The 24,552-nt window shown below is 39.8% G+C and overlaps 1 protein-coding gene across 7 annotated transcripts in view; it reads right to left on the minus strand.

Annotated features, from left to right (window-relative positions):
- The window catches only part of PARD3B (par-3 family cell polarity regulator beta), a 398,314-nt gene that overhangs the window by 73,946 nt on the left and 299,816 nt on the right, over positions 1–24,552 (minus strand). For 5 of the 7 annotated variants that reach the window (XM_085066248.1, XM_085066247.1, XM_085066246.1 and 2 more), the window contains 2 exons: positions 23,478–23,588; positions 7,758–8,054 (listed from right to left, as the gene is read on the minus strand). In XM_085066248.1, the coding sequence (XP_084922374.1) occupies positions 7,758–8,054; positions 23,478–23,588 (408 nt within the window). The remainder of the gene's footprint in view (positions 1–7,757; positions 8,055–23,477; positions 23,589–24,552) is intronic. The other 2 variants (XM_085066249.1, XM_085066251.1) reach the window with 1 other exon arrangement.

Consider the following 24,552-nt stretch of genomic DNA (forward strand, 5'->3'; position numbering starts at 1 on the left):
ACCTGGAGTGTGAACATCCAGGTACTAATACACTTGAACTGGTCTGTGCTCCTCATGTCCAAACTCTTCCACCTCCAAAACAGACAGATTCATTCACAGACTTAAAAGCCAGCACAACAAAACCCCATACTCTCACCTTCACTTTTACTAAACCAAGACTATCTCTACAATGAAAAAAAGAATGCCTTTCTCCCATTTAACTAGTAGCAGCTAGGAAAAAAAACATTAGGAGAGAATTTTTTTGAAAGTCATGGTTTTGGATAGTGTGAGGTCCCCGAGGTCAGCAACCTAGATTCATCATACAGCAGGCTACACAGCAAAGATTGCACAAGGCCAAGTCACCAGGGTTTTCTCTGAACTACTTGCATATCCAGAAGCTAGGAGATCATATGGCAAAATGAGTATGTCAAGAAGCTGGGGGAGAAAACGGGAGATGGTTAATAAAAAGATTGGGAACTGGGCTGAGAGAAAGGGAAAACAAAAGAAAAACAAACAATTTCTTGGCAAAGGACTTGCTGGAAGGACAAGCCTCACAACTGTGAGCAGCATAATGACCTTCTGCTTGTTTCTCTTCAATCAGGGAAATGGGACTAGGCTCACATTCATCATTTAACCAGAACTGCAGTATAGAACAAACCTAACAAACATATTTCTTTTTTTTTTTCCCTTAGTTAGAGCAACTCTGCAGGGCTAATGATGGGGCCAAAGAGACTCGTTCTGACAGAAGACAACCTGGAGCAATGAAAAGCTGAGTATTTTGAAAACCCTGAAGTGTATGAAATAGAACAGACTACTGGAGAGTAGTGGGAAAACAGAGCCACATTAGACTTAATCATGTCCTCTACACTTTAATTAAAGTAAGATTTAACAATATTATTTAAGATTACCAAATTCTCAGAGGAAATGCATTTCTCTGTCTGTACTGCTACCAGACAACTGTTAACTTGGAAGAAGAAAACACAGTACACAAGGCTATATCCATCCACCCATACTGTGTATCCACTAAGGTAGACCTCTTTGTTAAAATAAAATATCTAGTTACATTGCTTGTCTACTAAATGGAAATACCAAATGCTATTAGGGTTTGCACTTTCAGTACAGAAGTGACTGGACTATAAACAAGATTTTAACTGCATGTCTTTTAAACAACCCAGTTTAATTAATCTTCAGCCATTAACCATTCATTTAAAATGCCCCTTACAAAATGTTAATTTTGCACATTATCAGCTGGTTCACAAATAGCTATCTATGACCAGAAGTGTAATGATCCTTCTCTCTCTTTCTTGGAGCTTACCAACCTTATAGTCAATTCTAGCTTCTTAATTAACCACACACACATATTAGCATTTAAAATTAAATGGTGTTTTCTTAAAAAAAACAGTGCAGAGAAAAGTTAATACACACATCATTCTGCTGCTGGTTAAAGAAGCAAGTACGAGGTTTTGGTCAAATCACATCCTGCAGAAGACAGAATTTAGCATCTCTTGCTCACACTAGGAAATACACTATGGCAGGAACACATGCAAGGCGATATGATTTCATTCCAGCTGCATGGACGATCTCATTTTGTCTTTATTTGTACATTTAAGAGGCTGACAACACCATCTGCATTTCACTCTATCCTCTCGGATGGTCTCATCTTCCCAGTAACAGACCTGGTTTTCTCTCCAGGGACCTATCTTTTGCATTTACATCCAAACGGCTGAAAGAATGGGACATTACCAGTAAATATGCAGAATTAACGTAAAATAATTCCATACAATAATATATCACATAAGAAAAGACAGGGCTGGAGGGAAAAAACCCAACCCAAACCTGAATGCTTAACACAGCTGCCAAAACTCAGGCTTCCCAGCATCTGCAGCAGGACAGTCACAGGGGAGTTGTGGGAGTGCAGTATATAAAATTTTACACATCTGTCAATAAGTGAGGTGATCCAAATGCAAACCCTAGCAAGCAGGATGCACGCAGGCAGATTTGTGACTATTCCTGACAGAATTTATTTCTGCTGAAGAATGCATGGCCTCGAACAAGCATGCACACATTACATGGCAGCAGCAGCAGTTTGACAACTTCCTTCTCCTTAGACACGCTCCAAAGTGCTCAGGGTCACCTGAGTTCCATGAAATCTGGGTTTTCATGAGAAATAAGTGATAGGGCTTGGGTCCCAAAGTTGGAAGATCTGGATGAGAGGTTCCTGGGAAACAGCAGAGTGAACTCTAATAATAAAGTAACTTTGCTTGAATGCTACCAGGAGATTTTTTTTTTTTTTCCCACATAGGTAGGAAATAAACTCCAGGCTTGTTTAAAAATGTTTCCTCAGGCAGTCCAGTTACTCAATATTTTCCCAGGTTGGCACAGTGAATATGCAGCATTCACTCACCCTGAGGAGGACAACTGCCAGTAGTATTGGGAGCAAATTACACAGTACAAGTCTAACTCCAATGGCACAATCTACACTGGAACTGGTGGCCAAAGGGGTTTCTGGACTGCCCTTCCTCCATGAGCAGGACAGTTCTACTGAGAGCCACCAGAAACCAGGGAACTTCTGCTGTATTGTCAACACCAGTCTGAATTTAACTGTTGTCAGAAATCCATCAGCCAGGACAGACAGCAAGTTGCCCAAACACTAAGTTTTTGGTTTTAACATTATGGAAGCAGTGACCAGATGGCATGCAAAAGTTCAGAGGGCCCTGTGGTATGTTTCAGAAAGAGTAAATTCCAGAGGAATCAAAGGAGAGTCTTGGGATGTAGAGTAGTACAGGACAATGAAACAGCTCAGATGATTTTAGGACACCAAGCAGAAGAGGCTGTATGGTAAGAGAGACTACATACCTTGCTTGTACTTGTCACACTTTGTGAATCAAAATATTCCAATGCATGACTGTATTTCTCTTTCCACAGTAATGCAAGGCAAAGGGCACATATTACATAGCCTCATTCAATCCCCACCTTGCCTCCATGATAGCCATCTCAAAGAACAATCTTCCCTGAGTAAAGGACCATCCATTCCTAGAGCAGTGGATTGCTTTTAGTTAGTCAGTGATGAAGGGTGCTGTAAATGGATGCACAATGAGCAACGCCCACAGTATGCTGAACTGAGAACAAGAAAACTTCAGCTTCTGGCATATGAGACACACAGGGCCAAGTGCCACACCTGGGCAACCCCAGCTTGTCCTTTTTCAACAAATACTTTTCTGAGCAGCTCTGGATTCCTATTGCCTTGGATTGAGCAGGATGTGAGGGACCCATACTGGCCCAAAAGATGAGCATTTAGCCTTTTAATAAAAAAGACTCCTTTTGCTAAATTTCAAAACTCCAGTCCCTTTTTACCCTCCTCTTAGGCTTACAAGTTGCTTACATTTGGCATTTGGTTCCTTAGGACATGCAGAGCAGTTTCTTTCTTTGATCCCTCAAGAGGGAGAAGCAGACAGCTCAGTGTCTCTCCTCTCTCTTGACTCAGGCCAGCTCTGAGAGTGAGATGTGAGGGACATAGTGTTGCACAGAGGTATGAGTTTAATTTTCCCATTTCAGCTTTGAATGCTGCTAGACTGAGCATTCTGATAGACTGCAAGTTGCCATAAGGAAGTTTTCACCCTGAAACAAGGAAGATCTATTTTTCAATTAAGTAATTAACATTATAGAAATTTAGAAATTTAGATCTTGCACAGTGGGTTCCCACATAGCATCTCCAAAAGTAAAAAAAAAAGAAAAAGCTGGATAAGACTGGGGCTTTGGACTTTACTTCTATGTAATAAAACAGTGCTGTTTTTTTATTGATATTTTTTTCAAACTGCAACAAGATACAGCTCTGAATCCATTCTTCCTAAACAAAGGAAAACTGTATTCGTTTTTGTCAGACCAGCACTTTGAAATTCCCCAAGATAAGCCACATAAATAAATGAAGAATTATACTTGGCAATGAGTTTGGCATCAGACTTTAAGTGTTTCATAGTTCTGGGCTGAGAAAATAAGTTGAGTAAAGTCTCTAGAACCTTTCCAGGGATGTACTTGGGGTGTTTGGATATACTTGACAGCACCATCTTCACGGGAGGAAAAAAAGAGGAAATTGTTTATTCGAAATGTGAGAAAGGGTTTCACCGTGTGACATGCCTGACATTTAAGTGATAATAGTGCTATGCATCTGCTCTTTTGGCTTTGGTCTGACACCTAGGCTCTGCCACAGTGCAACTTAGCACTGTCATGGCACAGCCTTGATGACTAAACTCAGAGATGTGACTTACCACCCATTTCAGGAACATATGGGCCACAGATCACTCAGCCTCTGCCACAGGCTCGGAAACGCACAGCATCTCAGGCAAAGACCCTGTAAGTTCACCAGCTGCACAAGGTGGCTGTGCAGGCTGCACCATCCTTAGGGATGCCATTTGCATTACAGAAAATTGTGGCTAATTAGAAATAAACAGAAAAATGCTTGATTTACAAAGAAATGTGTGATTTTGCCAGCTAATTTTTTTTTCCACCCTAACTTTACATTCACAGAATACACTGATCATGCTAATGCTTTTGCTATATTCATTAATAAGGACAATTTACATTTATATAGCACCTCTCTTAGTTAAGAATTCCAAAGCTTTCAGCAAAATATACACAAAAAATTACTTCTATTTCACTGAATATAGTCATCATTGGAATGAAAATCAACAATTGTGAAGCAGTGCAGAAGAACGTTACACAACAGTTGTAAATAAGACACAAAGCAAAGCCCCCAAAAACCCAAAGCAAAAAGCCCCTGAGATGCCAGATGCAAGAGGAGGTAAATGGGACGTTAGTACACAAACAGCAATGTGGAGCAGGTCTGTGTGCCCTGAGGAGCAGTGTTGCAGGCAGCAAACATACTTCATAATGATTAAAGCAACACACCCCATACATGTGCAGCCTATTGCTTTCCTGCACTCTGAGAGCATTCTCAGTTTAAACTGTGAATCTATGTGAAGAACAAACCAGGAATACTCGATGGATTCTGGTGATGAGAAAAGGGAAAGTAAGTGCATGCAAAATGTGAACTGCTCTTTTCTGACCACTAAGCTTCATACTTTATAAATGGCCTCCCATTTGAAAAAGGCATTAATTATGCTAATACATTATTCTGCAAAAACAACATAAAATAAAAATTAACTTCTTGTTTCAAACAATGAATTTTAATTCTCAATCATAATGATACATAACTGGAATTCTCAGACCAAAATGAAGTAATCTATTCTCTCAGTGTTCAAACCCTCCTTCTATTCCTAACCCCATTTACTTTAGTCACTGATCAAGTCTCTATGCACTATATTACAACTCGAGAGTCACGTGTGGGAGAAAAACTCATCCATCTAAAGTAAAATGAACAGCAAAACTTTGAAAGAAAGCATGCATATGCTAGTGAGAGCAAAGCGTAAGTGTTTACATGACCCATGTGTTGATAAATGTTCAGCCCCACAAACACAAAATAACTGTGGTTTGGCTTATAAGCATCCATTACAACCCTTTCCCATAATTTTGAGACAAGGTAGTTTTCATACTTGACCCCTGGAAGCAGATTGTTTTCTTAATTAACACGTTATCCAGGGATTTTTTCTTTCCTCATCTCTTTCTCCTTTCAATACTCTCCCTCTAGCACAGAAATATTTCCTTGCCTGAAGTTGCCACTTTATTCAACAACTGCTGGCTGAGACCTCACGACCCACTGCATAAATTCACATAGAATTATTCATGTTTGGCACATTTCTGCTGGTGAATAACAACACCATTTTCTCTCTCAGACAAAGAAAAGAAAGATTTAAAAAAAGAACAAAGGCAGCCTAATAAGAATCTCACATTTCCTATTTTTTTCCTAATGTGGTTAAACAGCCTCTACAAGCCTGAGAAATTCAACAAAGCAAAGTTGTGGACTGTTGGTCTTTCATTACAGATGGAGCAGCCTCTCAGCGTGACTTTTGATCATGGGCTCAGCTTTGAGGTAACTTTTCCTGCCCGCTTGATGTTTTGGTTGTGGTTTTTCACTGAGTTATTATGTTATCATGCAATTACAGCTAAATCCACACTGAAATCCAGGATCCCAATACCGAATCTAAACTTCAGTCTTGTCCCCATAGCAAGTCAAGAGTTCATCCACTGTAGTCAAAACCACAATACAATCAATCCACTAGAAGCAACAAAACTAAAGACTTGAGCATTTCTTTTTTTCTGCATGGAAAAACAATCTAAACACCCCACTTCAAAACTGATGACATATTTAAAATGTAAAGCTATAAAGTCCTGTTAAAACTGAAATCACAAAGCAACTTTTATAACAATGTCTTAGTCCAGCTGAGGTATATATGTATATGTTCATATTTGGAAGATACACACACCTGAATTTAGACACCCTCCCCTGGGAATTCTCAGATCTTGGTTTATTAAGTTAGTATGAATTCAGTTTCTGATCCCTTTACTACATGCAGCTTTTGTTTGACTTCAGTGACAACTGCCTCAAGACTTTTCTAGAAAAATGAAATCCAAGTGGAAGAAAGCTGGGATCACTACCTCTTATTTCATTCAGTAGGGGAAGAGTTAATAATATGGAAGAAAAAGAAAAGCACTGTCATTATGTTTGGAAAGAACTCTACCATACAGTATTTAGGTGAAAAACAGATACTTGGCCCGTTCCCCCTGCTAAGAACTTAGATTTATGTCAGAAGTGTTTTATTAGTATTTATAACAATGAGTCAGTAGATGCTTTTAAAGTACTATGGTGCCACAGACTGGAAACACTCCTATATCTGTGCTGACATATTTCTCCAAAATTAACGAGTGTGGTATTACATAGCACAGATTAAGGCTATGGGGAGACACTACAGATTGTAATATGAGTTCAAAGCATGGCAGTTCCTTAAGTCCCCCATGTCTGTCCTCTGTCAGTTCTTCTTTTCACAGAGACTGGTATATCTTCCCCACATACTTGTACTTTGGTTTGAAAAAGCCAACATTGATAAACTAATGCCACAACGGTAATGAAGACTCATGTTCTTTTAGCCTCAAATACCAGAAGCAACCAGTTTTAGAATCATTATAATGGTGGGTATATCATCAACTCAAAGGAATTTTTGTTTTCCCTTTAACCCAGGAAAAACTTGACCATCTTTCTTTAATGCTGGAAGGCTGACAGTAAGGATTAAAAATTGTTCTTTCCTTCCCACTTAGTTATTGGAAAGGCTGTGAAAGGCAATCAGTCTTGTGAAGCCACACTTCACAGTCTGCATAAAAATGCCATGATTCCCAGTCCTCTCCCCAAACTAATTGAAAGTGTGTAATATCACACAGCTGGGAAAATCCAAACCATAAACATATACAATATATCATGCTATCATACAAAACCTGTTACTAATAGGCATTTGATGATCTGCAGGATCGAAAGGGATCTGAAAACTGGGATTGTTTTTGCTGCAGGGTAAGAACTTTTCCCGATTGAAAGAGAAAAAAAACACTCTCTCAGCAGTGCAGGAATTGGACTGCAGTCAGTTCATTCATTGTGTTTGTGAAATATGGACTTCTCTTTAATGATTTCTGTTTGACTGTTGTCTTGCTCAGATGCTCTGGGGTTACTGCTGCAGCAAATCTTGCTTTTGGGTCAGAGGAAATTCATGGCTTTCTAGTCAGTAAATACAGGGGTTTGGGGCATCTGAACAGTCTCTGTGTCTGACCCCCTGCCCAGGCCCAGGCTCCTTCCCCATCAAGCTATCATTTTTTGTAATACCAGGTGGCAATATTACCTGTCACCGGATGTCTGTGGGTAGTGCTGCTTGTTTATTTTTGCATACAGTCCTTCCAAGTGCTCCCTCTCCATGGGTGCTGAAGAGGAATCCCGCAGATAAACAAAGGTTTCTCCTACTGCTGGTGATGCTGGTCTGTAGATGCTTGATGGTGGATAAGCCTCTCTGAAGTGGTTCACTCTGGCATAATTTGGATCCACCTCATCATCATCAATGTCAGGTCCTCCAGGACCACTAGAATAATCACTCAGGCCTCTCAGTTGCTTTTGCCGTAATTCCTGATGCTTTGCACCAATCCTAACAACGAAAAATAAAGAACAAATATACAGTGAGATCTGCTTCGGCAGCAACCATCACAGAAATTTGAAACACCAACCCTGAGCCCAACCATTTAGAGCTTTCAGTACACTGTGAAACTGGTGCCAGATAAAACAGAATGGTGCGTGCAGCAATTTTGTTATCTCTTGCAATCACTTTTGTAAGCAAGGTTGGTCACCATTCTGATGAAAAAAAAATTAATGCTGAACATAGTGTGGCTTTTCACAAGTGCAGATGCATGAACACATACAGGTTTAATTCTGCACCTTCCACACTGCAGTTGAATATACCTAACCCAGTCCTGAAACTTTTATCTACATTAGCCAGTAGAACTGTTACTGACCCTTGCTTACTTGACCCACCTAGATTCTCCTAAATACATTAACTTGTGAAAAGTGGATTATGTGAACGTAAATGGAGAGATGGCTTATTTGTATCAAATCAAAGGACCACAATTAATTTGCTGAAGATCTAATTTAAAAAAAATTTTTTTTTGGCTACATAAATGTGAAAATCATGCCTTATTATATAGGAGATAGGGACAAAGTAAAACAGCAAAGAAATGAATAGAAATTTGACAGAAATGAATTGGTACATATAAGTGAAGTAAAGACTGTTACTGGCAGTATTCCACTGTGATAAAGCCGTAAGTGGTATTACAAAACGCTGCTGCTAATCAGGGCCATTGTGTAATCTCTTTGGAATAGTAAAACATATTCAGGTAAATTTCAAGTTAAGATGATATTCAATGATTCAACATTCCTCCTGGAGAAAAAAAAATGTACAGCAAGACTCTGTGAGCTCTTCTGTTAACTGCTCAGCTACTCTTCAAGACAGCGTAATTAAGTGCAATGAGATGGATCTGGCAGAATGCTGACCACAGTATGTAATAAACAACATTTACAGAAAATAGAGAAGCATGGAGGAAGAAACAAGGAACAGAAGAAAGACACACAGATGCAATGCCTGACAGAAGCCAACATTTGCTTTTGACTGTAACTAAACGTACAACACTGGTGTGGAAAGAACAGAATCATTTGTACCATAGGAGTGTAAGTGAAAAGGGTCTAGCAGACTTAGTTATCTCAGCAAGGCTAATGGCCTCAGGACTCTGCATATCGAAAAATGAAGGTGTTCTGGAGAAAGTCTTTAAAAGGCACGGAGAAAAAGGTTCCCTAAAGAAACAGATGAGCACACTGGAAGCTTCCATCTGACTGACAGGAACTACTAACTGTAGAATGGGATTCATATTACTTTTATTGTTTCATTAGAATTATATAATTAAAAAATACTAATACTTTAGAAATAATTTGTAGATAAAAAGGTTCACCAGTAATTCTAATGAGAACAACATGCCTTTCTACACACATACTTGAATACATCAATGTATATCACTCATGCTTTCCAGTTCCACATCTCCATTAACTAGGACTTACCTAGAGGTGATGCTGGTTTTTAACACTTAACATGTAATCATACTTTACAGCAGGATGAGCCTGCATAGATGAATCAATCATTGTGGGGGGGTGGGTGCCCACTATTCACTCTGCCTTCCCTCACTAAAGCAGATGACATTTCTCCTCTGTGGTGCTCAGATCCTGTGTGCCCCACCTTGGGTACCAATGCAGCTTTGGGTGCCTCAATGCAAAAAGGACATCAAAGCATTGCAGTGTGTCCAGAGGAGGGAAACCAAGAAGATGAAAGGCCTTGAGGGTGAGACTTAGGAGGGGCAGCTGAGGTCACTTCATTTTTTTAACCTGGGAAACTGTGGAGTGCTTCACCCTCAATTAGGGACCAAAACACCCTAAACACATAATTCAGTGCAGGAATATATGGAATGAGATACAAGTCCTACAGTATACATGGCTACATGTACACACAGTACGCAGGCAGAAAAATGGAGGACACTACATTTCAAGGAGGTCTTTACTACAGGGTGATGAGACTACATGTTCTTATCACATGGCGCTACAGAACGCATGGCACAGAGCCGAGATGAGTGACTGTTTCTCAGAAAATGATGAGCCTTCTTGTTCTCTGGACCAGTACAACACTGGTCCCCCAGGTACTTGAGAGCACTTTGAAAGCAAGAGTAGTGCAGCACAGCAGCATCACGCTAATCTTGCTTTCATGTCTGCCAGAAAGAGTAATTTGTCCTGCTATCAATACTGCTATATTCTGCACAACAAAAGCTGGAATTAGGTCACCACAATTTTCTTTTGTTCATGTGAATAAGCCTAGCTTCTTCAACTTCTCCTTCTGAATGCAATCTTCAATTGCTGCCAGTATTATAAGTCAAATCTTCTCAAGAACAATTATTTCCATTCTATATTATATGGACCAGTCAATACCAGGCTATGTGAAATTCTTTATGATCAATGTTTCATCTTTTCAATACATCTATTATAATTGCATTAATATTTCGTGTTTTCTTTTTACTCTTCCACACAAATCTATAAAATGTGCTTGGTGATCTCTTTTTCATTTCAATCCAAATGTTCAAAATATAGGGAAACAAACTATCAGATGGCTGTTTTTTCTTTCCTTCTATTTACCTGTCCTTCCATGCCATTTCATATGTTTTTCATCTTTAAAATTTCTCGCATTTTTGTGAAGTTTTACATTTCCACCCTGTATTTTGGCATCATGTTTTCACACAGTTTTAAAGCAATCTTTTCCATAGCACGTAACAGTAGGTGCCCAGGAATCCTTTACTGAGAAAAAAAAAAAGAGCATGTGCTTGCCTCCACAACTTCTTCAATGATCTGCCAACTCTTACTAAGAAGGCTACTTCTCTATATCCCACTCAAGTCATTCACCATTTCTGCACCTCTCTCTGAAATTCTCCCGACCTCAAACAGCAAAATCTTTATTTACAAAAAAAAACCCCAACAACAACCTAAAAAACTTCCAAATTAACACAACTGCAATTGCAAACAGCTCATTGAACAATTATTTCGAGACAGCCCCCAGCTTGCACCAGTGGGTGGGTCTGGCTAAACAACTGGTGCAAATTTGTGAAGAAAGATAAAATGTCCCTCAGCACTATGATGCTGGCAGTGAAACCAGAGCTGAGGAGAGGTACAGATCACCATCTGAACAATTTAGTGTGGCACTAGAGTTTCTACAAACTTCTTGATGAGGGAAAGGGAAAAGAAAAACTCACACAGAGCAAAGGGAAGTTAGATATATTTCCTTTTGAGTACCATTTATCAATTCTGCTTGATCTCTTCTGCCACCTGAACACTGTGATCTCCAGTTAAACCACTGCACAACTGCACCAACTTCCCTTAGCTGAGTTTCTATAAAAAACAGAGCCTTGGCACACAAGCAGCCAGGACAGGCAACAGAAGTGCCATATCAAGAAATGCCCTTTCTTTTTTTTCTTGAGACCTATCTTTTTCTCAACAGCATCCAAACATGTATCCTACTATAGCCTTTCTCTACAACAAATAATTTCAGAAAAAATATTGTTTGATAATATATATAGGTCAACAGAATTCCAGGCAACATTTAAAAAACATGCTGCATTTGTGGAAGTCAAATGAAGACAGGATCCATATAGCTACTGCTCTTCTGAAAGTGGAACACAGTATTTAGAAAACACTTCTGTACACCTCACATACAGCTCAGTAGCACACCCCCAGAGCTATAAATCAAGGAATGCTCTCATTTATCCTTCAAATAATCTTCCCATCTGACATATGTGCACAAATCGTACACGGTCACTTCTTGTCTAGTAACACATGAAAAGATGCACACACCTAGAGTGCAGCAGCTGTGACAGGGTTAACAGCCCAAAGAGCTCCTTCCAGCTGCAGCTCAGACACACGATTGAGTTACTGTGGCTTAACAAGTTATTGTGTTTCTGCTGAGCTACTGTCAATGACCACATATATATTCACCGCCTGTGACAAACACAATGTAAAACGCTTTAGCCTGACATCAGTGACAGAGACACTGACAGGCAAAAGCTGGATTAAAAGACTGCAGAATACACAGAGTGAAGCAGCTGCAGGAAGGGATGTGAACTACCTCAAGAAAACTCCAGAACAGCTGAGCAGAAGTGACTTTTGGAGAAGACCCAGAAATGCTTTTGGGCATGAAATGTGAGGGCTGGGGAAAGCCATAAGAGATACTTCTCATCTCTTGGCCCAGCAGTTGGAAGCTGGGTGGGTGGGTGAGTTGCGATTGGGTATCAAGAAAATGCTGAAGCTCCTAAAACTCTGTGAAAACTAAAATACAGGACTTAATGTTACCAGTTTAGCAGCCCAAAGAAGGCCAGGGCCATTAAAAGCTGTGGAGCCCAAAGATGGCCTTCAATGGGGAGTGAACAGAAAGACAATGACTGCAGCCCAACCTGCAATTCTGGGGGCCCAACAGCAGCCCCAGCTCAAAAGGAGCTTTGCACATTGAGGCAAAGTGTGCAAAGCAAAGTGTGCAAAGCAAAGTGTGCAAGTGACAGCTAAGGAGTCATCACTCTGGATCAGGACAAGACTTGGAGACTCGTGTCCTCCTGGCTGTGCCACCCCCAAGCTGGAGACAGGGTGCCTGCTGCCCAACAGGAGACACGAGAAGTAATTCAGTGGCACTGGCAGCTACTAGGTCTGACCAGAGGGAAAATCCTGCATGTGGCAAGCTTGGGCCAGGAGACACTGTGGGCTCTCTTACTCAGAGAGCTGTAAGGCTGCATTTCACATCACAACAGCTGAATGTAGGGACAACCAACCAAAACAGGCTACAACAAAAAGCACCACGTTTTCAGAGGTGTTTGAACTCCTCCTCCCTTGCACTCCCTGTGAGCTCTGGGTTATCCTGTTTCTTCTGACTTTCCAGGGAAAGAGTAAAAGTGATATAATTTTTTTTTTTATTTACCATGCATTGACCACGTGCTTAGTACTGAGCAGAGCATGAAGAATGACACGCTTTGAGCCCCACAATGCCTGCGTAGTCAAATGCAGGACTGAAAAAGCAGTTGCTAACCAAAATAATGTATTTCACAGAGCTCTTGTTTATACTTCAGATGAATACAGCATTATTTCTTATATGGTGGTGTAAAAGTAACAGATTTTGTGGAAGCACGACCAGGTAGATGAATGAGCAAGATGCCAGTGAAGTCAATGCAAGATGTTCCTCAGGGAGAAGAACAAATAAGCAGAGACCAAACATGTAACAGAAACTGGGCTGTAGGTCTTTTAGGATAGTTTCTATTCCATTTGCAATAAGAGGTGCAGAATAAAAGTAGGGAATCAAGTGTGCATACCATCACTTTAAGGTATACCTAGACTTAAGGAGCCTGATCCTTAGGTTTTTTGAGAAGATTGAGAGGCTTAGCATTTTTCTACTCAGCTGCTTCACTGCTTTTTTCCCCACTCATGTGACTTTCCCTTAGATCTACATACTGTAATGATTACTCAATTTACATCTGATTTAGTATCTGCCTTTGTGTCTCATTTACCTAATTCATACATATATTGAGTAACGGGTTGTCTAGAGGCAAGCAGCCTATTTCTGCAGGAGGTCACTAAGATTTCCATTTGGTTTAATGTTTTAATTCCTTTTTAGCTGCTAGCAAAATATATTTTGGTAACTAAAATCTTGTTTTTTCATTCATTTACATAATAGCGGAATGAATACAATGTTCCTTTAGACATTAATAAGCCATAACCACTGATGGGAATGGGTATATTTCAGTTGAGTATCTGAGGAGATAACTTCAGTACAGTGCTTTTAATTTTTTTAAATTTGATAATAATTTTTCAGACAGACGTGGCCTATAATGACATTAACAATCCTATGCAAACCTGCATCTCTTATCAGGAGAAGAGTAATTTTTATTTTTTCAAACATCATCACCTAACAAAACTCTAGAGGCAGGCAAATCCCATAGCTTAAAAAAAAAAAAATCCACCTCTTGCCAGCAAATTGAGGACATCTGATATGGACTCATGGAGAATCAAACAATATCTAATTTAGAATTATCTTTCAGGGTATTCTACATCCTCCCCATAAGCAATGCAAGTGTTTCTTCATTCCAGCTCATTCTATTGTGCTGGATTTGAACATCTCCCCCATAATTAGTCTCTGTAATTGTAAACAAGAATAGAAACAGAAATTAAAAAAAATAGTCTCAGAAACAAAAAAAGGCAAGCCACAAATTTAAGGGAGTTAGAGACTAACTCAGGGTAACAAAATATAGCTCTTGTAGCAGCATTAAATGCCCCAATGATAAAAATCCACCAAGCCATAAAATATTGCCTGCTCCAGATAACTACCCCATTTCTGTAAAATACTAAACTGACCAAAGAAGCTGCCTTTGGAGGGTTGTAAGTAAAGAAAGGGAGAACAGAAAAATCTAAGATGGAGATATAGCTATGCTGACCTTAAAATTTAAGATTATGAGAAACTGAAGATGAAACATAGCCCTTTCATAGCACAAAATGAGGAATGTGAGCTTTGGACAGACAAGACTGAAGTCTTAATGTTATTCCATTTATTTCTGAGGTGACAAGGAGTGATTACCCACTTATACAGGATCCTGCCCCCTAAAGAAAATCCCGGCTCTAATGAGGTCAGTGTGTTTTCTCCCATCCTGTGAACTTCAACAAGAACATGATTTTTACTCTTACTGTTAAATCAGAGGAAGTTTTTCTGCCTGTCCACATTAGTTGTACACTGGGTAAAACACAGCAGATTACAGAAAACCAAGTATATTATAGTCTACAGTTTACGGCATTATGTAATTTCCTTTATTCACAGCTACCCTAGAGTTATCATCTTGAAGTGACAATATCAGTAAAACTTGGATTGTAAGGAGTCCTCTGAAGGTCATTCTGCCCAATCTCTTGCTGAAAGCAAGACAGACTGCACAGATCAGGATTCTCAGTCTCCTGTCAACAGGATGCTCCTTGTTTTGTGACAATGTGGATTAAGGAATGGAAACATTCCAGATTTGTCAAAATTACTTCAGCATCTTTCACCTGAGATGTTTTGACACCTTTAAGAGCTCCACCCGTAAAATGGCCTTGAGTCTGCAGAGACTTTGCAGCCCTTAGTTGGAGGTGCAAGGCCCAGCTCCCAGTGCTGATTTAAAGGAATTCTCAGGTTCCTGTCATTTGCACATAAGGTGCTGTGCACATCATACCCAAGTCCATTTTGTGAACATTAACTCATTCTGGAACAGTCACAAAAAGAGAATCAAAATAACAATCCTCTTGGAAAATAAGACTTAACTTTGCTTACACTTTAGACATGGGGTACTTAATGCCAGGAATGCACACAATACCAGTTGCAGTCAATGCCACATAATCATCCCTCCAAGCTCTCCAACAGAGACATCAAACAGTTTCAGAGAAGTTCATCAGATAAACAGAGAACAAGCATAAAGTAATCACAGTACACCTGCAGAAAAGCTATGGGCAGACAGAGACATCCATCTATGAACTTATTCACTGCCAGTGACTAACTCAGCTCCAGCAATTACTGTAGAAAGTATCAGTGAAAAACACTGAGGATTGGTAATATCATCTTAGGAAAAATACCAGAGATACTGTATTGACCATGGAAGGCACAACATTGATCTGACACCTCATGAAAACCCAGCATTCACAAGCATGTGCATTAACACAGCTTGGGATAGATTCAGGAAGACTAGCAGCTGCTGAGTGCCTGGGCGACCTCCTTGAGTAAGGGGGTATTCTTGGAACATCTCCTGAACAGATACTTGCAGCTCCACTTCCTGGTGACAACCTCATGAGTTCACACAACCATCTCTGCAACGGCATGAACATTATACCTTCATTTGGATGAAATCCTAGTAGTGCAAGGAACAAGCCTAGCTTCATGTGATATGGCACTCCATGCACATTTCATTATTCTACACATGACATTGAACCTGGAACCTATTGAAAAGAATCTCTCTGTACAAGAACAGGAACAGTCTCCATCTGTTAGTCTGGGATTCACAGGTTGCTTCTAATTAACACTTGATTTGAAAGCAAAACTCAGCTTTGACTGAGCAGTCAAAGCTTTAAGACTTTCAGGTATTTTGGTTTAAGATCACTATGGAGATTTACACATGCAAACAGATTTCCTGCCTGTCTATCCCCATGAGTTGCATTCTCATTTTTATCCTGTAGTAAGGGAGCTAAAAACAGGAATTCTGTGCTGTGGCACTACTTCAAAGTGCATGCCAAAGATTTACGATAGATTGTCATAAATCACAAATGGAAGGGCAAGGAATGAAATGCTGCTTCCAAGTAATTCTTATGCCCTTATTGATTTCACAGTGGGCAAGAGCTGACCTACATTCAGTACTGCATCTAGAAAATCCGTAGGCCAGGATAGTCTGTCTCCTAGAAAGCCCTCCTTTAACCTGGGCCAGTTTCACTTTATTAGTTTGGCCTGTTTCTAGCAGCATTTCAGGTTTATAGCATCAAAATAACCATCAGACAATAAAACTCTGATATACACAGAACAGAACCACACACAGGCCCATTTAAGCAAGAAAGAGCCAGGCCATTGTCCCTGAGCTGCTCTGACCTCTTAGGTGGACAGGTGGCACAGCTTGTAAAAATGTGTCTCCAGAACAAACCAGTGCCTCAATGGTGAGCAAAACAAGGATGCTAAATGGCTTGGATGAGAATTACGTGCTTAAATTTTGAGGGCATAGCTATGACACCTAGAAGTGCTGCTCCCATCAGTCAGCAACACCTGGAATAGTGTTGTGATAGTTAAAGAAAAAGACAAATTCCAGGTGCCATTCTGTTATCATCAGTTCTTAATATGCTTGACCTGGGACAATTGGGGATCAACTGTAGACCTAATGTTGTCTTAAAAATGTCTTCCAGCAGTGGAAAAGCCACACAAAGCAGCTCAAAAATTGCTATCTGGTTCTAAATGCTACAACCAAACCTGTGAAAGGTAGGTGAGACCCATCTACCTCAGCTACTCATAACCAAACATCAATCTCCCAGTGTTCTGTGGTAGGCTTTTATTACATATTCTGGTATGCAGAGCAGCAGCAGATCTAAAATGAGAATCATTCAGAATCAATGGGTTGGGATTAATCTGTCCTCCTGTCCAGTGCAAGTGCTGCCACAGTAATAAACAGAAATCTGATAACTTCATACTGTCAGCACAAAATGAAACTATGACCTTGACCTGTGCAACAGCATCCAGTAATTTTCTCATAACTTCAACATACCATACTACACGGCAATGATCTAATAAGAATCTAAAAGTAATTAACTGGAATTTTTGAAAACTGAAGCCTTAATCAAATATGTATTCTTATCAGGGTTGCAAGCCAGCAATAAATTGGGACATTTAAAAAACTGGGATCCAATCCAATCCGTGATCTGATCAGGGTTCAATGGTTATAATAAATTGGGAGTATTAAAACTGGGATCACATCCAACACTTTATTTTGTCTAAACCACAGGACCTAGCTGTGCTGCAAAGTCAGGAATACTCAATGAACAGATACACCATGTTGGATTAACCCTTAATAAATAATGATGCACAAGCTCAGGTGTCCCAAAAACATGTGGTTTAGCACAGGGCTTAATGGTGAGAATAAAAATTACCAACGTTTTATCAGAGATCAATATGAACAATAAACAGCCATAATAATGCTTTTAGACTTGGCAAGTGGAGGAATACACAGGAACAAAAGCTACATGGGATTGGTAACAATGTGCGCGTGTATGAGCTCTAAGATGCACTACGCATTAAAAAAATCATACTTTGATTTTTGCAACAGTCTGAATTTCAACTTTTGATTCAAAGCAATTTGGCTCTTCTACCATACTGCCATATATCCATCTATTCTTGTTTTCATTTTGGTTTCCAGTAACATATAAATTGTTAGTAATTAAATATAATGAAACAAATGCTGACAGGGAATGAAGTTTCCTTCCCAAGTACTCCCTCCTTTGTAAGTGGACTCTAAATGTTTTTATTTCTCTAAGATGCATTCCCCTTGTGCAGAGATCTTGCAGCTGCAAAATTAAACCTCTGTTTGCCGAATATCAAAAGCGTATGTATTGATTTTTTAACTATGGGAACAGGCAACAAGCATGAGGGCTGATAAGACGACAGAGATGCTCTGCAGTTGCAGGAAAGTTTCTAAAAAGTGAAGGAAACTTAGTCTCTAATATAAAAACTGAAACAATTTAGTTTTACCCAAATTTGAGATACAGTATAACTTAATCATTCGGTTCAGACATTGAGAAAGCAGAGGCCAGATATTCCTTCTGCTTCTCTAACATTCTACTCAAGCCTTAATACTATTAAAAAAAATTTCCTCAATTAATTCCAATGACGGCTACAAAACCAAGACTGTTTTAACAAAACTCCTCCCACAAAAATGTGCAGAGGATATTTTTTACATAGAGTGCGTCTTTATTAACTAACTCTCGCGCTACTTTAAAAAATCATCCCATTTTCAACAAGGTGCTCCATTTTCTAAATTTTATTCTAATGCCAAGTGTTCAATTCTGTTGGAAAAGAGACTTAGGTCTCAGTAGAAAAATCCCAGTAAAATAATACTAAACAAACAGGGAAAGAAATTTTTTCTTTCAATTGATAGCTACTTTATTTGCATTTCAAAGGCAAAAAAATTATGTGTAAAACTCAAGCACCTAATATATTTATCCAGTTTGTTATAAAATTACTTTCAAATGTTAGAAAATTAAAAGACAACCCCAAATGAGTGAGGAAAGAAATGGAGGAAGGGATAAAGAGAAATCTTTTTTAAGGGAAGGAAAAGACAAGGCCTCTTCCAGTATTTTATAATGTAGCAAACATCTTGTTGCTAAAATGATAAATTCTGAGTAATTTACACTGAACACACTAAAAATACAGATTTGAGTCAGCTTGATCAAAATAACCCTCAGTATAGCATTTGCTTTTTCCTTTTATGGGCAGATTCTCGACCTTTGGAGCACATGCTTTATTACAGCCAAACTCTTTGAAGCATGAACAAAATGATGAGTTTATTTAAAATAGGGCCTCAGTCCAATGAAGCATGTGACTTGTGTCAGGAAGGACAAACCACCACCTCAAAGAACTGTACCACCAGTTAAGTCAATCCTCCTGAACTACCACGAACTCCTGTCTTTCTTCAGTCAAGTTTCACTGACATTGCAGCACCTTGGCACAATGAAAACTAAAGGAGGTTGGGGGAGAAGAAAGTAATTTAAAGGAGGCACTGAATTCATATTCAATTGGACACAGATAAGGCTATTACTAAAGGAGGAATGCCTAACATCCCAAGTTCCTGTTCACTACTTGAAGCTTGCAGAAGTAGTAGTTGTGTAATAAAGTATTGGCTTTGAAAAGAAAGGAAGCCTGGGGCTGAGGCCTGGAATGAATTCTTAGCCTGACAGGGACTTTTTAGGAACCTGGACAAGCAGCTGCACTGCCTGAATGTCACATTCCCACCCGGAGGACACTTTTTTCCCCTCAGATTTTCTGTCTTCCACCTCAACTGTAAGTGCTTGGGGTCAGGCCCAAACTTCCCTAACAGCAATGAACACAATGAGACCTTGATCTTGGCGGGGATTGCTAGGGAATACAAGCAGTAAAAAAAATAATGATGTCAGCATTTCAGTGCAGGATGTGGAGCTGCTTCAGAGAACTGCAGCTACAAGGCAGCACAGAGAGCTGTACTGAAGACTGAGACTGGGACAATGTGAAATGGAAATAGAAATTACTAGGCTAGCGAAATACTAAATTTGTTTTCACTTTCTGAGGTTCAAATCTGAAACTTGGCAGCCCATAAAAGGAGCTGCCAGGCAAATTTATGCTGAGGACCAATGTGCAAGCAAATCCCATCCTTTTGGGAATCATCTGCACTACAGAGTGAGCACTGACTACTCTGTCTGCATACGCCTACTAGCTCTAACACATTCTGGATGTGCCAGACTTGTTGCACATGCCCTGTTCAACTCCTTCTCTGTACAAGCAGGAAATCCAACCTGTTCCAAGCATGATGGGCTTGCACTCATGCAGCACACCTACGTAAGAGCTGATGTTTCCTGTCAGAGCCAGAGTCACTGAGCTTGTACTGCACAGCCAGCCCATAGTTGTGCAGTAAACACATTTGACATTTTTGCACGTCTAAATCTTGTCAAAATTTCTGGAAGAAGGCTGCAGTCTTTACAAAAAGCCTGTATCCCTGGGATTTCGTGAAATATTGTTGTGCCTATCCAATACCAATCAAAAAACTGCTAACCTGTGAGAGACAGCCTACTCTTGTAAACTGAAAATGCACTTCCTACTGAAAAATATTTCTCAGCTGAGATCTTGGAACAGTGTTCTGCTTTTTGGAGAGCTGCCAAGCATATATTGCATGCAAAACCAATATCCAAAACCAGGCGAGTTCCACAGCTGCTAAGATGCTGAAAAGCACTTGATCATTTATCCTGTCACACCCAGCCCAAAAGTCAACTACTCCAACCTCTTCTACCAGTGTCCAAAATGGACAACATGGCCTCTGTAAAAAAATGGTGAGATGAAAAATCATAGTATCAGAATGGTAGCCAGTCAGCACTTAAGAAAGCTGTTTATGCAAAAAATATGACTTCAGGATTGTAATAACTGGATTGAGGATCTGAACAAGAATTAGTTATCCAGCTAATCTTGGAAAAGTAAAATTAGGTGTGCATTTAAGTTACTTCTAGAAAGGCTAAATGTTAGAAGAGCAATTTTAGTTTGTTCAAGCTGTTAAACATAGGATTTGATCACAGGTATCAGGGGACAAAACTTGGTATGTTTCTGTAGTCTGTTCTGCTATTATGCCCCCGGTAGTTTTACCATACACTCATTTCACTCAACAAGAACAGATTTGAAAATATGAACGTGTTTGACTAAGCTTCAGTTTTATAAATATGAGACCAAGTATGCAGGATTGCAGCTAGTGAAGTCATAGGAGCAGATGATCTATGGTGTGAATGTGCCACAAGGTTTTCTTTGCCAATATGTGCATTAAAATCTTGGACTTGAATTACATTATAGAATTACTAAATCTTGGGACAGAGTTATAAAACTTGTCTTTACTGTCTTTCTGAGCATCATCATTAGGTGAAAAGTCAACAACTAAGCAAAAAGGACTGATCTACCTTCAAGTCAGGTAATGTTTCCTTAGTGATTTTTATCAATTTCCCAAACAGTTTTTACCCACATAGGAGAAGTAGCTTCTTTATAACATTTTCCTCTAACAAAAATAAAGCCTCTTCTATTTTATGATCAGCTCAAGAAGGGCTCAATAGTCAGCCTGTAGGTAGTTTTATGTGGGCAAACATACACAGCCATGCTCTTACTTCATTCAGAAAGTTGAAGCAAATTGCTTGTTTTTACAGCAGGTGTTGCATTCCTTTGATGATAACATAAGAGAAAAATTCTTCACTATTTTTCTGATTTAATTTTTATTTTTTAATTTGGATCCCCAAAGATATAAGATGTACTACCTGATATAAAAGGGTGATATTCCTATTCTTGTGCCTTACAGAAGAAGAATCAAATAAGTGAGTTAAAAATATCATCTTGGTTCATCCACTTCTCAACACACCTGCTGTTCTCCATTTCAGTCACAAACTCTTCCAGGTCAAAACTGAAATCATTTCTAGAGAAACCAGAATGATGGAGACATTGAGCTGCCAGTTTCTAATGCAGCCGTACCAAGTTACTGTCAATCAGTGACTGTAATTAAAAAAAAAGCACACAACACTAAAGAAATATTAAGAACAATTATCTTGTGTCCAATTGGAACGTTAGACCTCTAGACAGAAGGGTTCATTCCTTCCAGCCTGCCAACATTTTAGTAAATGACACTGGCCCTTTAACAGATGGAATACATGCTTCTTAGCTTGCCAGGATCCTAATAAAAGACACTGGCTTCTTTAAAATGAAGGACACATACCTCTCAAATTGCCAGTATCCAAATTGGGAGTCAGCAGTTTAATATAAAGGCACTCATCAATCTGGCAAAATCAAGGACACGGCACAGAAATTTTAAAACAAATGGTACAAAGTTTCTCCTGACACTACTTAACTTAGATGAACTAAATACTTGAGCACTGGCTAAGCATATCCAGTAGCAGCACTGCAGTAACTAGATACCTTGCTAGCTTTTAAAATAGTAAAAATTAGCAGCCGACTTCAAGTGTTTGGATTGACTTTTTTCCCCCATCAACCCCATCAGCTCCCACTTATAGGGCTGACCACACACTGCATGACTCAATTGAAAGCAGGGTGTCTTCTCCCTAGGCACTGACATGTACTACAGAGTTGACCTGTGTGGAAACACTGTCTGCCCAAAAGGAACCATGTCTGCTTCCATTCCCTCTCCCAGGAGCAGGATGCTCCAGTGAAGAAGAGACACCTCTGAAAGTTTTCTCCTTGCACTGACAACATGTGTCACTACAGCTTGTAGTAACTTTATCCACTTGCTCATCAACTGCAGACACTTCTTGAGTGTCAGGAACTACGGGCTCTTTAGCTTTTCTGATAGCAGCCATCAGAGGGAAACAAAGACCTCGTGTGAAGTACTTCTGGGTGAGTTGGGGAAAGGGAAAGTGGAGTTTTCTGAACCTTGTTGACACTGACAAACTGTTTCTGGTTTCTGAAGGGTAGACATGGGGGAAAGCAGAAAACTCTAAATTCTCTTCATTTGGAAAGATAAGGAATTTGCTAAGACTGGGCATAGGAAAGTGTATTTTATGAACAGGACAGCCTCTAGGGCCTTACCTCAGAGATACAGCAGCTCCTAGCTGGGACACACCCAGCTTCTTGCCTTGCCCTTCTTGCCCACCCCACTGCTGGCAGATTCCTGCCTCTACAGACTGATTTTAACCATCTGAACCTGCTTTCTTCCAGGTGTTTCCTTGGCATATTCAACATTTGTTGCATACGTATTTCCGCAACATGTGGCTTACCAGCAAACACTATGCAGAAAAGAACATACCTAAGTACAAAAACTACCATTTCATGGCACAGCCAGCTGAAGCCAAAGAGATCCAAAGTGCTAGAAAACAATGGCAACAGCAGTCAGGAGAGAAGGGAGGAGATTCTTGCTGTAGAGAGGTAGAGGAGAAAATTACTGTCAGCTGGCCTTGGGAACGGGCAGAGGTGAAACAGGTTTTGAAGGAACTGATCTTCACCAGCTAAAGCAGAAGTTGGGACTTGAATGCTACAGTGAAGTGCACGGAAACTGCAGGAGAACAAGCTCCTCTCACACAGCAGCTCTGACTTGGCCAGGACTGGCCTAATGTTCTGGGTTGCCTGGACCTGACTGCAGTGGGCATTGTCTGGGACAGGCTGGCTGGCTGTTCCTTCAGGAAACCCCTGGCTCTGAAGTTTTTCACTTGTTGAACAAAGATGCTGCTGCCATTTACTCACCTTTCACGTTCATCTTTCATTTTCTCCAGCTCCTCCTCTTTAAGCATGCCTTGCTTTGGAGCCCCCTTCTGATCTGCCTTCCCACTTTTATCTTCTTTCTTCTTTCCAAATCTGTTAAAGATAACAAGTAAGGAGTCATAAGGAAGTAATTACAGAAGAAAAAACAGTACTTATCTATCATAAACCACAGAAATTTTAGGCAATCAAAACACGGAGTTTTTATCTTAAGTGACTCATAAATTTCCCACATTGCAAGATAAGTTATCAGTATTACCTGGGCCATATGCAAGAGGAAGGACTGGTTACAAATTGATTTGGACCCTGTACTTTTGAAAGCTATTGCTTCAGAGTTGAAAAGCCCCACCAACCTGAAATGCAGGACATTGCAGAGTTGGAATATTACTATGGCACACTTTAAAGTGGCTGAAGGTTCCTGTTGCCACACGACACCTCTCTGAAAGTCATCTGCCAGTGGCTGTGGTGTCAGCACCCAGACTGGGCTGCTGTTCTGCTCCTACCAGTAACTACTGTCTCTCATTCATGACACCCAAATTTTAGGATTTGTTCTTTGCTGAAATGAGGATGCAATCAGAAGAATAAAATCTTGCTTTGTTCCAAGAGTACAAACAGCTCAGAAGAGCTCTTTTTTAAACTTCTGGGGTTTTCTTTCTGCCTAGTAATATACTACCATGTAATATTTATGCTGTGAAAGTCCTCCAGAGGCCCCAGTGGGTTTGGGGCTTCTACTGTTGTTTTATACACTGTACAAATATGCATAACAAGGCTGTGCTATACAGACTATAAAAGGTGGCTGAACTGGGAGCTACATTTAATTTCTGGTGGAGTTAGACAGAATACTAGGGTCAAATATGCTCATGAATTATGGACCAAACAGTTTAAAAACCTCCCCTCCTCTTCACCAATTTGAAATTGTCAGTTCCACAAGTAAATGATCAACCTGTGTCTTCCCCTGCAAAATAATGTGTCCTCATATGCATGACAACAATGTAAAGAAAAGTAATTACTTTTTCCACTAAATATACTATATTGCAAACTAATTACTCTGACTCAACAC

Source organism: Lichenostomus cassidix, chromosome 7 (genome assembly GCF_008360975.1).
Source record: "Lichenostomus cassidix isolate B80296 chromosome 7, HeHo_3.0, whole genome shotgun sequence".
In the NCBI taxonomy this organism is placed as follows: Eukaryota; Metazoa; Chordata; class Aves; order Passeriformes; family Meliphagidae; genus Lichenostomus; species Lichenostomus cassidix.